The sequence below is a fragment of the Octopus sinensis genome, linkage group LG3 (genome assembly GCF_006345805.1).
Source record: "Octopus sinensis linkage group LG3, ASM634580v1, whole genome shotgun sequence".
Lineage (NCBI taxonomy): Eukaryota > Metazoa > Mollusca > Cephalopoda > Octopoda > Octopodidae > Octopus > Octopus sinensis.
This window is the reverse complement of record NC_042999.1, coordinates 57,709,822-57,728,265: the sequence shown is the minus strand read 5'-3', so window position 1 is coordinate 57,728,265 and position 18,444 is coordinate 57,709,822. Positions and strand designations below refer to the sequence as shown.

General features: G+C 34.7%; 1 protein-coding gene across 3 annotated transcripts in view; it reads left to right on the top strand.

Moving 5' to 3' along the window:
- LOC115209056 (methionine-R-sulfoxide reductase B3, mitochondrial) overlaps nucleotides 1–18,444 on the top strand; it is a 135,360-nt gene that overhangs the window by 95,633 nt on the left and 21,283 nt on the right. For all 3 annotated transcript variants that reach the window (XM_029777130.2, XM_029777128.2, XM_036501009.1), the window contains exon 3: nucleotides 4,125–4,297. In XM_029777130.2, coding sequence (XP_029632990.1) covers nucleotides 4,125–4,297 — 173 coding nt within the window. The remainder of the gene's footprint in view (nucleotides 1–4,124; nucleotides 4,298–18,444) is intronic.

Sequence of the window (18,444 nt, the reverse complement as noted above, 5' to 3'; positions counted from 1 at the left end):
ATATATATATATATATATATATATATATATATATATATATATTTATAGGGAGAGTTTACGAAAAAAACAAAAGATGAAGACAGGTGGTGTACAAAACAAACAGATGTATTAGTGTAATGCTCAAGAACAGAAAAAAGTCTTTTACGTTTCGAGCCTATGCTCTTCTACAGAAAGGGACATAGAAAAAACAAGGAGAGAAAAAAAATGTGTGTAGTGGCTAACGATCTATCATGGCATATATATATATATACAAGTGCTTCTTAGGAATATTCCAGTTGTTAAAAACTGAGATGAAGACTTACAAGTGACATTCGTCTGTTGCTTAGAATTCTCTGATGATCTGTTGAATGTTCATTGTTAACAAGAAAAATTGAAGACAAATCAGCTGAGAAGGTAGTGGAACATCAATGACAGTAGCCAATGTTTATATGATAAACATCTTCACTAGTTTGACTGTGCTACATGAGTAGAAGATACATGTTGAATTGTCATTATTTAGCTCTTAGTTGGTTCTAATCTTACAGTCAAATGAACAAAGGCATTTCAGCTATTACTCTTCTATTTTTTTTTGCTGTAATTTGGAGAAGATTTTGTTGTTATTTCTAGCAGGTTTAGTGACCATATTCTTATTTTTTCATTGGCTTGATTACATGCTAGGTACAAAAGAAATGTAAAGGTTGGTTGAAGGCAAAGGGTACATTGGTTATAGATGGGTCCAAACATGTTATGGAAATATGTAGATAAGTTAAAATTTGGGGTTTCAGAAATAACCAAGATATATGGAGAGATGTAGTATCAGAAATAGTCAATATGTAGAGAGAGGTGTGTTTTTAGCAATAATCAATATCACATATATATATATTGTGGGTAAAGGTGCTTTATAAGCAGAGGCATATGTTGAGGTGGAGGGTTTCAATCTCTGCCAAGTATTATAAAAGAGTTTTATTAAATATTTACATGTTTTCTATCTAGTTAGATAGGAGGAGAAAAAGAAGGGGGTGGATAATTTTTACTTGGATTTAATGATTCAGTGAAAGAGGCTGATAGAATAAGGACCAGCCTTGAAAAAAATAATTACAGGGATCGATTTATTTAACTAAAACCTTCTAGAAGGTACCCCAGGTCAGCCCCACTCAACTGCAAAAAAAAAAACACCCTTCAGTGCATGCCTAGGGACAAGATTGAACTCTGTATCAGGATGCTTCTATATTGCTTGCTATTGTCTCCACCCATGGGACCATTGAGACAACAGCAATAACTAGTTTGAAAATGATGTATTTAAACCTATCAGACTAATGTAATCAATAACCAATCATTAGAATAGATTTAAATATCCCATATTTTGTATAAGTAGTATTACTGGCCCTGTGGCCCAGTGGATAAGGGTGTCTGGTGACAGACAAGACAGTGGGGTAGATGGAGGTTTCAGTCTCAGGTAGGGATTAGTGATATGATCTCATTTAGTTTTATTTTTCTCTAGAGATGTGTTAAAAGGGGGAAGAAAAAAAACACAATCAGTATAGGCCATAGGCCAAGATTGATCCTTTGTGCAAGGGGTATATGTGTTGCTATGTCTTGCAAGGGGTATATGTGTTGCTATGTCTGTATGCCTTTACAAACAGGACCATTGAGACAATAGTAATAACTAGTTTGAAAATGATATATTTAAAATTTATACAGCTATTTGATGTGGTGGTGTTCATGGTTTTCTGTGACTTTAGTAATATTTGAGGGGAGAATGTGAAATGCTCCAGAACACATGCTACCAGATTCAGGAATTGATCTTACAGCCTTAATGATTATAAGCTGAACACCCTAACCACAAGGCCGTGCACTTTCATGGCAAAGTCAGTAGAGTGATGGATTGATTTCCATCTATATCCTGGGTTCAAGTCCTGCCAAGTCCAGCTTAGCCTTTCATTCTTCTGGGGTCAATAAAATAAAGTATGGGCCATGACTGCTGAGGACATGCATAAGCTCACAAGGAATGAATCCAGTATGATCCAATGGATGTGTAATGTCAGCGTGCATACTCGACAGAGTGTAAGTACCTTGAGAGAAAAGTTGGACCTAAGAAGCATCAGATGTGGTGTGCAAGAGAGACAACTGCGCTGGTATGGTCATGTGGTGAGAATGGATGTGGATAGAGACCCAGGAAGACCTGGGATCAAGTGGTGAAGCACGACCTTTGAACATTAGGCCTCACCAAGGAAATGACTAGTGACCGAGACTTTTGGAAATATGCTGTGCTTGAGAAGACCCAGCAAGCCAAATGAGACCATAACCTGTGGCCTATGCCAGGGGTGTAACCAGCCCACTTATGCATACTTTTCCTTCATTGGACACTAAACTCTACCTGTGAAGACCTGTTGATACTATCCATTAATCACAACTCCAGTCGGAAGAATAAACATTTAAAAATCTTTTTAAGCTTCCAAAGAGAGGAGACATGACTGGAACTCTGAATGCACAGTTAATATATTTGATGTACAGAGCATTAAATATTCAAACTAGAAAAAAAATTAGAAGCCCCAGCCCTTCCAAAGTGCCTTGGATCGCAGGACGGCCTGCTGAACTTACCTTTGATCATAGGGTAACCTGCTGTCCTTGAGGAGACCTATTGAGTCAAGTACATCACTATCAACATCAAAAAATCAAATGGAAATTGTAGTTGTGATACCTGTGCCTGTGACACGTAAAAAGCACCATCCGAACGTGGCTGATGCCAGTGCTACCTTGACTGGCTTCTGTGCCGGTGGCACATGACCTGCTGTGCTTGAGGAGACCTATTGAGTCAAGTACATCAACATCAAAATAAATATCAAATGGAAATTGTAGTCGTGATACTTGTGCCGGTGGTATGTAAAATGCACCATCCATACATGGCCGATGCCAGCGCCGCCTTGACTGCCTTCCATGCCAGTGGCACATAAAAAGCACCAGCCGATCGTGGCTGTTGCCAGCCTCCCCTGGCACCTGTGCCAGTGGCACATAAAAAGCACCCACTACACTCATGGAGTGGTTGGCGTTAGGAAGGGCATCCAGCTGTAGAAACACTGCCAGATCAGACTGGAGCCTGGTGCTTCCCAGACCCCGGTCAAACCGTCCAACCCATGCTAGCATGGAAAACAGATGTTAAACAATGATGATGATGATGATATATATATTGATAGATAGATATAAATATTTGAGATCAGAAATAATCAGGATATATAATGATATATGAAATCAGAAATATTCAACATATATAGAAATAAGATTACGATGTACAGAGAGAGATCTATCTCATCCATTGCTTACATGAAAAATTTGATATTAAAGTGTAGATGATGTTGAATCCAGAAATATTTCATTCATTTTTTATTTTTTTGTTTCACTTAGTTCTTTAATTCAAAATAAAAATGCTCTAAATGCTGTCTCTACGATACTCCTCCTTCCAAAATAGTGCTATAATAGAAGCAACAGACTTATTCCTTTATCCTCTGAAAATAATTTCTGATTCTAAGTTAATTTGCTGCTGATATCAAGATATTGGATACGAGGAGATAGAGAAATATCAACTTGTTTTTGGGTTGACTTATACATTACTGAAGATATTTATAAACTATATGAATTTTGTCCAATGTAGAACACATATAAATATCTCCCTTTTTAACCAGAAAAGCTTCTTCCTGGGTTACTTCCTGGTGACATTTCTAGATGATTATTTGGGTGTGACAACCAATGAGTCAATAAGATGTAAATATCATCTTGAAGAGAAGGGGAAGATAACAAAAATTGACACTCAACATTCAGGATATGGATAATGATTCTAGCTGGGATGTTATTGCTACTCTTTATAACTTACTTGTCTATTGTACTATGTACTCACAAAGATTTATAGATGGAACACAAAGGATGCAAAATTGTGACTATAGACGGCAAAATGTTTAAGTTTTCATTGAGTTGAGAAACAGGTTGGACTGATCTTGAAGTTGACTTTGATGCAAAAAATAAGGATATGAAATATATAAAAAAATTGTAAAGGATTTGGTAAAAAAAAAAAAAATGGAATTTTTTTTCATTGACATTTTGTTGTTCTGGTTTCTAAGTATTTAAGTGTTGTATTTCTTTCTCTTTACTAGGGCCTACTCTGGCAAATTTCTTAGTTGGAATGAAGAAGGAATATTCACATGTGTTGTGTGTGGGAATAAACTTTTTGCTTCTGATACCAAGTTTCACTCAGGGTGTGGTTGGCCGTCCTTTACTGACGTCATTGAAAAAGGCAATGTCACCTTCAAAGATGATTTCGCTCATGGTAAGTCTAGTTTACAGCTATAACTTGCATATATATAAGGATATGTTTGTTCAGGAGAATTCAATTAAAGAATTCAATTTCAGCTTATAGCAGAGTAGAGAATATTTATTAATTAAGCTGAAAAGAATCATTACAAACTTTGGAGCTTGAAAATTCCATATTGCAATTGATCACAGTAATTATTATGATCAACCATGAGATGAACTTTCAGAGTTCCCAGGACACTTTTCAAATTTACATATATATATATATATATATATATATATAATATGAATTAGAGATAAAACCACTATTATGCAACTCAAACAGTGATAGACATAAACCAATACATAAATAACAAGTAATATATATAATTAATATAATATATAATATATAAATTTTTATATATTTATATATATATTTTAATTTTTCCAAAAAGTATAAAATGAATGATAAATATAATATAATAAGTAAAAACACTTTCCCTGTAAGTTTGGAGTTATACTCTCTAATATTATTATTGTTATATATATATATATATATATAATATATATATTAAATATACACTGCTCTGCATCTTAGAGTGTGCTTCTTCTCTGGATTTATGTTTTCTACAAATGATCATATATATATATATATATATATATATATATATATATATGATGTTTTGCAATCAACTTGCCCATGCAAGTGCTACCAGTCGAAAGCTCCACATGCCAGAAGCCAGCTAATGTATGGGGTCATCAGGAGAAAATGTGCACCATTTCAGGGCCTACCTCTCCATGGCATCATTGCACACCGGCACCCCTCACTGAAATGAGACCCTGCTTGGTAGATCAACTGGTTATTAGATATAGCTTAATATTCTTTTAGCCATTACTCATCATCTCTTTTTAACCAAAACCAGGGGCTTGTCTTTTCCACTGTAGTTTGGATATCACACATGGTGCTATTTGCTTTACAATGAATTAGGCCCTACAACAACAGTCACCTCACACTGTGTTCAACGAATCCTCTACATCTGATGTCGATTTATAATTTTATACACTCCTTATGCTTTATTTTGTATCATACTATATATTCTATGTGTTTTGTAGAATGATACATTAAGGAGCTTTTTTCATGAGCACCATCAGATTAGCTCAATCCATATATTGTGACTTGCATATATATATATATGAAAGTGTATATTGTTAGATGCTTGAAATATGAGACTAAAAAAACAGCCAACAACTGATGAGGGGTCATTCTTTATGTTGTTTTTATTTTCCATTTGTGTCGTTGTTCGAAAGAATAGTTTATGTTTCATGTACTCATGCTTCGTATATTTTTGTGGTCCTGTACCCACATATGCATATATATATATATATATATATATATACATATAGATGTATGTACATATATATATATATATATATATATATAAATATATACATATAGATGTATGTACATATATATACATATATATATATTATTTATATTATTATTATTATTATTATTATTATTATTATTATTATTATATTATATATATATATATATATATATATATATATATATATATATATATATAGGGAGAGTTTACGAAAAAACAGAAGACGAAGACAGGTGGTGTACGAAACAAATAGATGTATTAGTATAACGCTCAGGAATAGAAAATGTCTTTTACGTTTTGAGCCTACACTCTTCTACAGAAAGGGACTCAGAAATAAGAATATATATATATATATATATTTACTATAGGTACTATAGAAAGTATCTTTATATGAAGTACATGTCTGGACTACCAAGATCAGATCTCTTCACTCAGCTGGGTTGTGTTGTCTGCACACACAGCAGGGATATCAGGTGCAAACACTCATGCACAGAGTTTTGATATTCAGTATTCACTTAATACTGTTTGGGTGTGCGGCTTATACCGACCCAACAAGGTGCCTCAATTTAAGTGCCTAATTCAACAAAATCTTAATTATATTTTATATATATATATATATGAAATATTTGGATACATTTCTATTTAATTAAACAGATGTTTGTTATTGTTATATTACTAAACCTAATAAAATATCCTTAATTGTTCTTAACAAAAGGTTCAATTAATTAGTTCTAGCTTTGTGGAAAGTTGTCCTACTGAAATACTTGTTTCATGCTATTCACCCACCCACCCCCGCTTCTTATTTTTAATGAATGACAGGCATTCCTACCCTGTAATCTTTTTATCATTGACATCAATCTTTAATTGTTGCAACTCCATTGTTTATTTTAAAGCTTCTTTATGACCTTACATCTCTTACATTATGTTAGCTACCTAATTGTGTCAGTGTTCAATCTTTTCATTGCTTTAATCACTTCTCACTTGACAACCTTTTCTCAACAAAGTTTCGTCTTTCCTTTTTCAATGTTTCAATGTTAGTTTTTCTATGACACATTGTCAACACAGCAGTTTTTTCTTCTGTATAACTGTGTAGTTCATTTAGCTAGACATCACAAGAATTTCTTTTTTAATATATTCCCTCATATGTTGTAATGTTTTTGAAATTCCTGCTAACCTAGTTATTTATTTATCCTGTTTCTTCTAATATTTTATTCTTGGTTTTATACTTAAGGTAAAAAAAAAAAAACAGTTTGATTCTTTTCTTAGGTTTTATGTAACCATTAAAGACAAGTCATGCTTTTTATTCTTCATTGATTTAAGAAACATTTTCAGGAAAGATTACATTCATTTTGAAAAGAAGTGATATCAAAGTCTGATGTATATTTCTGGTTCTTTTATGCATTATTACAGGCTTTTAGAATGAAATTCTATTCAATAGTTATATATTTTGTAACTTTATTCAGACCTATAATGGAAGTATGGTGTCAGCATCATTTTGGAAGTTTTATATACTGATTTGATTTCTATAATAGTTACTATATTGGAACCTTAGGCAAGGAACATGACTATTTGATTCATGTTACTACTTAACTAAAAGCAGGTATTACTTGCTTCTTTACTTAAGTGGCTGTCACCAAGAATGAAATACAGCTATATGTCACCGGATCCATTAATTCATGCTAATATTCATTCTAATTTTTGAACAGCCATCTAACCTTCTAAACAAATGTTCACTATTCTTTTCTTTCGTACTGTGTTTTTTCTTTCTTTTTTTTTTAGTTTCTCATATTAGCTTGTATTTTCTCATGATACAAATGTATTATTTATCTTTATACAGTAGCAAAACTTGGTTCACATGAATCTTTCTAAATACATTGTTTATATGATGTAAGGTGTGAGGAAGTATAATAACTTTTCTTTGTAAAATCACTTTTGATTGAAGTAATTATTGGTGAATTATTACTGAACACCACTGAAACAGTGATGCATTATTGCACAGAGTAATGGCTTCGTAATAACAGGTGATTCTTTCTTGGAAATGGTGAACAGACAAACAGAATGTGTGCATGTATGCACGTGTGTGTGTGTGTGTATGTATATGTGTGTGTCTACTTTTATTTTACATCACAATTGGTTTACTGAATTTCTGATGGTGAGAACATCAAAGTAATGTTGAATTTTATGCAGAACAAGCATTACACGTGTCTTCGTTTGAAGAACACTGCTTTTTTTTTTTTGTGGGGGGGTATCTTTTTTCTTTCCTTCCTTACCAATATACATTCACAAAAACACATGAAGACACACACACACGTGCGCAGGCTTGACTGGGTGGTTTAGAAGCTTATTTTGCAAGCACATGGTTACAGGTTCAACTGCTCTCTATGGTGCTTTGAACAAGTGTCTTCTACTTTAGTCTTGTATTAACCAATGCCTTGTGACTAGAAGAATTTGGTAAACATAAACTAAGCAGAAGCCCAATGTGTGTGCGTGTGTGTGTATGCATGTTCTAAACTTTGTGTTAAAGCAATCTAGATGGGAATTTGTGTGTGTGTGTATGAAATTATCAACATTATTTAGAATATTGTTACTGAAAACAATTAAAATTTACAAACTGTGTAGCTTTTAATCATATTCAATCTTAAGATTGCAACAGGCAGTGCTCCATCTTGTTTGCTAAAACAAAGTATAAATGAATCTAAGGTACTCCTATTTGAAAGAAGTTGAATTAATTAATGAATAGAGAAGTGTACACTCTGTAGTTGGAAAAGTGTGTATATTGTGAATGGAGAAGTGTATACATAAGGGTGGAGAAGAATGAACATAGTAGGTGAAGAAGTGTATAGTCTAATTTAAAGGAAATTGTAGATGAAGAACAGGGAAGTAAAATAACACATGCTTAGGTGAGTTTTTTTTATATCAACTTCATAAGAAAATTACTAATATATGTTTATTTGATACAGGGAATCAAGGCTTTTTTTTTTAAGAGAACAGTAAAGATAGTGATATAGCAATATAAAATGTGAACATTTGATACTTTGTTGGAAGCGTGATGGTACCATCTGATGTTATGTCTTTCAGGGCTCTGCTATTAGAGCTATCAATCCTCTTTGTCAGGATCTTTGAGAGGGGCCATGTTTCTGTTCCATAAAGGAGAATGGAGAGGACCAATGTGTTGTAGATGCAGAGCTTCATTTTCCAGATGGCGCTGTAGTGCATGTGCTGGTATGGACATGTCCTCTGTCTCCCACTAGATCATCCTACCAGGGCTTTATTCTCATTTGATGCAGCAGCTGTGGACTGGAAGAGCCCTTTTGGTCAGCCCTGCACCAGATGGCTGGATGTGACTGGGGAAGATCTCCAGAGGTTTGATGTTTCTTTAGAGGATGCAGAGGGGTTGGTATGAACCTGCCAGTGATGAAGAGTACTGGCGGACCTGGTCAGCTCTATGCATGGTGATGCCTCTGGGATCACTAACTTGGAATGACCCCAGCCCCATCAAGCAAGAGCATGAAGCTAAGCCAAGCTGATATGTGATACTGATATTTAGATCTAAAACAAGACTTTTATTATTATTATATATATGTATATAATTATATCTAACTTGTTTGTATGCACTCAGATGTGAAAGACCTTTGCTGCAGTAACTGACTCAGGCGAAAAATTTTCCTTATAGACATCGTTATGATCATCATTGAGCATGTGTTTTCCATGCTAGCATGGGTATGATGGTTTGACTATAATTGCTAAGTCAGAATGCTGCTCCAGTCTGTTTTGGCTTGATTTCTACGGTTGGATGCCCTTCCTAATACCAATCACTCCACAGAGTGTAGCAGGTGCCTTTTACATGTTACCAGCATGGATGCCATTTACATGTCACTGGTACAGGTGCCTTTTACATGTCACTGGCACAGGTGCCTTTTATGTGCCACTGGCACAGGTACCTTTTATGTGTCACTGGCACAGGTACCTTTTACATGTCACCAGCATGGGTGCCTTTCATGTGTCACTGGTATGGGTGCCTTTTACATGTTACTAGTATGAAAACATATCACTGAGCTATGAGTAATACCATCAGACCATAGGATGTATGTATTTAGAGCCATAAATGGTTTTATAATTTAAGAAGGATAATGACGATGATGATGATGATGATGATCTCCATCTACATTCAAACTTTTCATTTTCTTAGGAATAATAACCTAATAAACAAGCATCCAAAATTTACTACATCATACAACCCTTTAGCATAACCTTTTGGTATGAATATAAAAAATTATAATGGCAGTTTGCCAGGATACTTGATGGAAAATTTATTACTTTGAATTATTCAAAAATAGTTTCACTGGTTTCAACCAATTGCTAGTAGCCATGTTAGGATGCTGTACCTTAAAACTTTACCAAATTATAAATATATATTTTTTTTATTAATTTCAAAGAGAAGGCTGCCTGACGGAAATAAGTTTGTATCTATTCATGCTCATATGACTTTTGAAAGTTATTCTTGATAAATAATATTTTAGAAAATACATTTTAAATTATGAATGAATCAATTAACATTTTCAACAAATGTGCCACATCAAACTGGGCCTGGTGCAGCCTCCTGGCTTCCCAGATCCCGGTTGAACCATCCAACCCATGCTAGCATGGAAAGTGGACGTTAAACGATGATGATGATGTGCAACTGACCTAATGGTATCAGTGAGTCTGTTGTACTTTTCTGTGTCAGGTTGAAATTTACAATGTCTAATACCATTTTATATTACTTATCTAAATCTATCTAATTTGTTTATCTAAATATTGGATAATCAGCTCATACACACCATATTTTTTTGGCATGCACATCAAATTTTTCAAACCAAAACCTACAGCTAAAAAAAGATAAGTTGATTTATACACCAAGATGACCAAAAGTTTCATGTGAACTGCAGCATAATTTGGGAAGATAATGATGTTTGAATGTTAATACTACATGTTTGCACTGAATACTACATTGACATGTATACCAGTAAATATGGTGTGTACCATAGAAAAATGTGTTCTTAAAGAAATCAATTTTACCAATTTTACAACTTTACCAACTTATCCTAATATGTTTTTAACATAATCAGATTTTGCTGGTTAGCCCTTTTAGTTTGTTAGTAAAATATAATTCAATTAGTTTTAAAGTACCAGGTGGATTGACAGAAATGGTAAAACATCAAATAATATGCTTTTTTGCACTTCATTATGTCTCCATTTTGAGTTTAAATTCCTTGCAGTGTCATCTATGCTTTTCATCCTTCCAACAATGATAAGTACCAGTCAAATACTGAGGTCATTATAATTGACTATGCCTGCTCTACGAATTTGTTAAATGTCAGTTTTGCATGCAATAGCTAATGTACTTTACATATTAGTTCATCTAACACTTATTTCATGATACATTTAATATGGTTATTGTTGTTTAACTCCAGTCAACCATAATAAAACAGGTCTATTATCAAAGGTGTTCTAGTCTAGTTATGACAATCCTATTTATCACATATCTATAATCATGCTTATTGTATTCTGTTTTTAAGATAATAGGGTGTGATTTGAGGAAGATATGGTAGCTATATTTCTAGCAGATTGAGTTACCATACAGAGGTTTCCTTTTTTGGCTCAAAATATATTTAATTCATTGATTTGGAGAACTCAGGTTTTTCATTGGGGAATCAATAAAGATGTTACAAGAGAGATTTAGCTAAAACCTGTTTATAGAAGCAGAGTTGAATGTTAACATACAAAATATATTAATAATTGGTTTTTCACAACAGGAAAATATGCTCCTTGTTCAGTATATTGGAAATGTATTACTGTTCAGATTATCAAGTCAACTTCAATTGATACTGAGACAGAGAAATAGCTGGTGTATATATTAATGGTATTTCCCTAAATATTTGAGATATGTTATCTTTTCTGATGTATAGGCTTACTTTATTCTGATTATATTGTTATCTATAGTTATAGTCTGTGTTTTTTCTTAGTCATATCCACTGGTTAAATCATTGATGAAAATAATATTCTATTTTTGTCATCTATATATGATTGTTGGTCATCATTTCCTATGATAGATCTGCATGTTGTCTTTTATAAACACTGTATGTATGTAGGTGTGTGTGTGTGTATGAGATCACTTGTAAGAAGGACTTCTATATATATGATCAATTATTTCAACACTGTTCTTACATTTTCTGAGTTGTTCTTCTGCTTCCAGTTTTCTCTTAGTTTCATTACTGTCGCAGGATGCCTTTAGCTCCTTAATCTTTTTATAATCAATATTTGCTTCTTCATACTTCTCGACTGTAGTCTTAGCTCTTCCTAATTTGATTTGTTCGTAACAAGTTTAAATCTCACAAATGAGTTACCAGTAGACTGAGAGGAATGTTAATGTCATACATCTAAACTACTACTAGCAGAATCAATGAGGGAACCTCTTTGATTGCTTGACCAGCTATAAATAGCAGTCAAATCTTCCTCAAAACACTCACAACTGTCTTCAAAATGGAAGTATACATTGGATAAGGTAATATTAAATACATGAGTATTTTTGAAAATTTGATTTGAATTATAAGGCTGGTTTATTCTTTTAGAGAGATGAGTAAAACAGCATTGAACATTTACATTTTTTTTGGTATTAACTTGTAAGGCCAATGTAAAAAGGTTTAAAACAAGAATATATGATGGTAAATAGGAAGTGTAGGGTCAGTCCTATAATACTTTCAGATTTAAAAAAATTTTATTTTATATTTCATACTGTCTTTGTATGTCAGATGGAATAAAGTTCTGTTTAAAAACTCAAACCAAGCATTATTTTGCAATTCAGAGATGATTTGTTGAAATTATTTACAAAGTGATGCAAGAAGCTAGCTAAGACAGCAAACCTTGATAAGAATTGTAAGCCAGAATCAGTTACCATCAATGGTGTTTGAATTTAAGACAATCAGTGAATTCGTAAATTGGCTTGATAAACTTGGAAAAACCATTTAAATTCATTTCAAAGCAATCTTTCAGCATGCAGAAGAGACAGATTATGAAAAGTTATTTACAGCTTGTACCTATGTGCAAAATATATATATGTCAGTATATGTTTTTTAAGAAAATGATGGATAGGTTCTGTAATTTACACAAGTTCCACTTAGTGTATACAGTGTGTTTCCTATAGTCAACAATGATGTCAGATACATAGTTGATCATGTGCTCTTATTTGGCTCAGCAGGAATATAAATTAGGACATATTTAATGCTGACCAATGTCGAATATCAAATATAGGCAGTGGGGATAAGGAGGAGGAGGTGTGTGATGTGTTTAGACTAAAATGAAAGGATAAATCAATGTGACTGGCATATCCTGATGTATGATGGTGTGGTGTAGCATTGTATTGTGGTATATAGGTGTATATACAGTGTGTTGTGCAGGATATGGTGGTGCATGCTTTGTGCAATGTGGGAGAGCATGAAGTGCAAAGAGATGTATTGCAGTTTCTTCTGTTTTGTCTTCAAATCTTTTGTCAGTTTATAAAGATGTGAGTAAATTCAACTTTGTATTATGTAATGTTGCCATATGTCACATGCACACTTGGACCGCAAGCCTGTGAAGGAGTGACCCTCTATGTGGTTGCTTAAATATCCCTCAAAATACACCTTGTTGTCTTAATAAAAAAAAGGGGTATATTGAATAATATAGTCTTAGACTATATGATAATCTATGTGATAAATTGGTCATAGCTAGAATGGTTTTGATTATAGGCACACTTGCTCAGGATTGATCTCAGGCTAAACAATGATGGCTAGTGTTATATTTTCAGTTGTGTTTTCACTGCTTCTGGTGAGAAATTACCAGTCTAAAAATAAACATTTATCATAAAATCAAATAATATAACTGAACTGTAGGATGAGATGGTTAACACCACTCACTTGAAATGTTATTCTTCATATTCTGGTATATAAGTCAGTCTTCACTTTACAAGACACGATTAGATATTGGTTTCAAATTTTGGCACAAGGCCAGCAATTTCAGGGGAGTTGGGGCTAGTCAATATGTCAACCCCAGTGCTCAACTGGTATTTATTTTATCAACCCCAAAAGGATGAAAGGTAAAGCTGACCTCAGCAGAATTTGAATTCAGAACATAAAGGCAGATGAAATTCTGTAAAGTATTTTGCCCAGCATGCTAATGATTCTGCCAGCTAGCAGCCTTAAAATATGACTAGATATTGCAAGATATTTTGTCGAGTATCCTACCAATTCTGCAATTCCATCACCCTTAGTAGGAAATTCTAAGGAATTCTCAACATAGGCAGAAGACCACAAATTTTAGAGAAGAGTAAAGTTGCTTCATCTGACCTCAGTGTTTGATTTTTTTTTCATTTTAGTTGTTAGGCCTGGAGGGAGGGGGTTGATCTTTGCAGGCCATCCATGTTTGGTGAGTTCAAGGCCATTAATATTTCCCTTGGCAAGTTGATATTTTCATGAAAAACATTTGCAAGGGGAGATTCCAGAGGGTTGACATTCTTAGGAGAAAATATTGTACTTAAGGGCCAATGCTTAGGGTGTAAGTTGTTGGGTGGGGGTAGACACAGTATGAGTGACAAGAGAGAGATGAGTGAATCAGGATGCCTGAATGGAGATGTGACCAGCCAGCTCAGAGGAGCAAGAGGTAACTGTAATAAGGGTCATGTCCCATTATGCTTAAAGTTAAAAAATAATAACTAAATACCATAAGGTATACATCAGGGGTTCCCAACCTGGTCCATGTGGATCACTAGGTGGTCCACAGGAAAATTCAGATGGTTTGTGGAAAATTTTCTGTGGTCCACCTGAAGAATTTTAATTTTTCCGTACACGCACATGTTGCGCAAACAGAATATGCCTCATTGCATATGCGTGAGCACATCTGAGTGCACTCATTGCCTATTGGATGATTAGCTATCCAATTATACATGGATGTGTACTAGACAGGTATAGATGCGTACAATCAGATCCATGTTTGTGTGCATTAAAAACACACAAAAAATTGTGTGTTCTCAGCCAGTCAAGGCAATCATGTTTTCTACCTGACTTTTAAATTGAGGAATACTAACGAAACCGCAGTTCTTAAAGCTTACCCAACATATTGTATTATCTCTCCAAGTATGTACATATTTGAGCAAGTGTTAGTCTAATTGTAATCTGTAGAAATTTTGCTGTCAGTGATATGGAAAAACGTTCCCTTAATTCTCCATGCACCAACTTGGGAAAAAGATTCTGTAGACAATATCACAAAGATTACATCAAATATGGTTTTGTATCCAGTGTAGAAGATCCTTTTTTATTATAGTGTATTATCTGCTCAAAAGTATTAACTAATGACTCAATGAAAGAAACCCTTGAAATTGTTGTATCATCTACAAAAAATCCATGATGGCTAGGATACCTAGTCATAGATCAGAGCTGATTAGGGGTTAAATAACATCAACAACAATAAATTGAATAATGAATTATTACCATAGATAATACAAGGTGTGTATGTGTGTGTGAAACACACATGCTGAAAGGTAATATTGTAAGAATATCAACTGTCGACTAAGTGTGTAACTGTTCTTTACACAGGTTGTCTGCATTGGTAGAGGTCACATTATGGTCATTGATGTGTATGTTTAGGATGGTCATTACTCCTACTATGACTAATTAAGCATTGTCAAAATGGCAATTAAGCTAAGAGGAAATGGAAGTTAATGAAACAATCAATGATCCATCTACCAAACAAAAGCTGAGTTAGAGTCAACAATCAAATTCTTTCCCCTGACTTTTCTCCTTTCTATTTAGAATTCATGTTTTTTTCTGTTCGCATGTTTGGGATAGATTTTTATTTTTTACAAATGTATTTATTAGCATGGTGCTGGAACTATTGATTTTTGTACTGGATGTCTTACTGCTAACTACTAAATTTTTATTTCTTGTTGTCTGACACTGCTAACTACTCAAGTTTTACAACTGAATGTCTCATTGCTAACTACTAAATTTTTATCACTGGATGTCCAACTCTTCATACTGTTATATATATATATATATATATATATATATAAATAAGGCTGCCACCAGTCAAGGTTGATCATACATCTATACGTGATTGTACTGGCTTGGAAAAGATTTTTTTAAGGAAGACTAACAGTGGCCCATGCATGCAGGTCTCTCCTCTCCATGATACTGATGTTTATCCAGAGGAAAGGCTGCTAACTTGGGCTAATCAAGTTTGGCACCAGTGTCATCATAGGCATTACTGTCAGAATGCAAAAAGCCAGAGCAAATACTGCATGGCATCTGGCCTAACCTCTAACAGTTCCACCGATCTTCTGCCTTTTTAATTGATCCTGAAAAGATTAAAGGCAAAGTTAACCTCTGATTAAGAGTGCAGAGAGTTGGAACAAATACCACAAGGCATTCTATCCGATGCTCTAATGACTCTGCTAATTCAACATTTTTACTGCCTCTTATTACTTGTCATTCTTATACACACAGACACATGTCAAGCTAAGTAAAATCACTGTCTTCCATCTTCTGTGCACACAGGCTTGTCCTTGAGGTGCCAGTTGCACATAAAAGGCACCCGTGCCAATTCTGCGTAAATGCACCCATGCTGGTGGTACATAAAGGCCACCCAGCACACTGTGTTAAGTGGTTGGTGTTAGGAAGGGCATCAAGCTGTAGAAACCATGTCACAACAGACAATTTGAGTTTGAACAGCTCCCCAGCTGGCCAGCTCCATATCAAACCATCCAACCCATGCCAGCATGGAAAACAGATGTTTAACGATGATGATGATGATATGTATATATGTGTGTGTTTGAGTCTCCTTGTTTTGATATTGTATGATAGCTGTGAGTGTCACTATCATACAAACAGTGTCATTCATTTCTAATATTCTGCATGACCATGCCCAGCCATGGGGAAATATTACCTTGCTTGGAAACAGGAGAGGGTTGGCAACAGGAATGGTATCTGGCCAAAAGATTCTGTCTCAATAAATTCTATCAAACCCATGCAAGCATGGCAAAATGGATGTTAAATTTATGATGATTTTCAATTTATACAAAACAATGTTTGCTTGTAATGTTAAGTTATGGCTTATTCAAGACAACCCAGTTTGCTACATATGTTAAGCCTTACACATTGATCTTGCATGTAACCTCACATTGCCAAAACTGCATTCCTGATATTAGATTTTTTTAGAATGAGAAAATACTTCAGTTCTGATCAGTTTTTGGTTGTTGACAAAGTCCAAATGTGACCCACGTTACATAAGAGTACTGTTCACAAATGAGAGACTGTGCTGATGTTATGCACACTAACTACATTCCCAAAATTGCTATCTGACTGATTGGTGGAAACACATTCGCCACAACACTACAAGTATTAGAACTCCGTCATACTGTTTCTGCTCCCTGTGTCCTCTACAAGAATTTTCTCTTCTAAAATTGTTAGACAGTGAACAGTATATCACTTCCACCAAAGCCCACCTGCTACAGCCCAATTTCTTCTCACCATTCTTTTTCTGCTCTGCCCATTCCAAACCTTGTGCTAAATGCTATGATTAATCCTTTAGCATTCAGAGCAGTTTTAATAATGGAAGGCAAGGTTTACGATATCGGAGGAATATCATCTCCTTCCATCATCTTCTTGTTCTTTATGTAGTTCAGGCTTCTGGCAGGTGAAGAAAATAGACTTTAAGTACAACTGCTATATACAACTGGTTTATTTACAGGAAAGGTGAAGTGTGCTACTCTCAGCTACCATCTTAAGCTCCGATAGTGTGGGCACATTACCTCTGGAGATAGACAGGCAGAAAGCCTCTGCCAGTGGTGGTGTTCAACCAGTGCTGCTGAGTAGTGGCACCGAAAAGACAGGTCTGAATCGGTTTTCCGTTTATATAGTTTCCATTGCGAGCCTCGTTGTGATCTCACACATGGCAAATGGATGCAGGTGAGGTCGCACTCCATTCTCGGAGATGGCAACGGTTGCCGTGAGGTCTCATCCAATATGGCGCTGGCTGCTTGTGCCGCTACACAGTCATATCTGGCCCAAAATGTTCTACCTGTTTTATTTTCAGACTGGCCAGATTTGGCCTCTCACACCTACCTGACAATGTCATTCAAATCATAAACAGTCACATCATACAAATCTGAAAGCTACAAGTTAATACAAGATTAATTCAAAAGAATGTGAATGAATATGCATTACATTTGACAGAGTTATCTGAATGCTTAAGGGTTAATCTTTCTACTCCAGTACTATATCTGCTAGAACTCCTTTCTCCAGCCCCATACTTTTTCCTACAGTAACTCAAACGTCAACCATAGCGAATTCTTCAATCTGGGAAGATCCATAACTATCCTAAGCAGCTATCCTACTCCTCCAATAAAATATTAAAACTTTAAAGTAGTAATTGGCTCGTGAAACACCATCCTTGTTTACAATGATTTCTGTGAAAATACCGCAATATAGTTTAACATTAAATGGAACCATTGTCATCATCAATACAATTGTACACCATTATAGTTGTACTTTTCACCACCACCACCACCATGTGTAGTGTTGTTGCTTTAACAACCATTATTCTATGCAGGCATAGGTCGGACATATTAATGAGATGGGTTGTTTGCACAGTAAGTCACTAATAAAAGTATGGACACAGATACACAATCTCTCTTTCTTTCACCTGCATGCACATGCACACACACACACACACAAACATGCACATACATGCATACAAACGCATGCACACACATGCACACACTTTC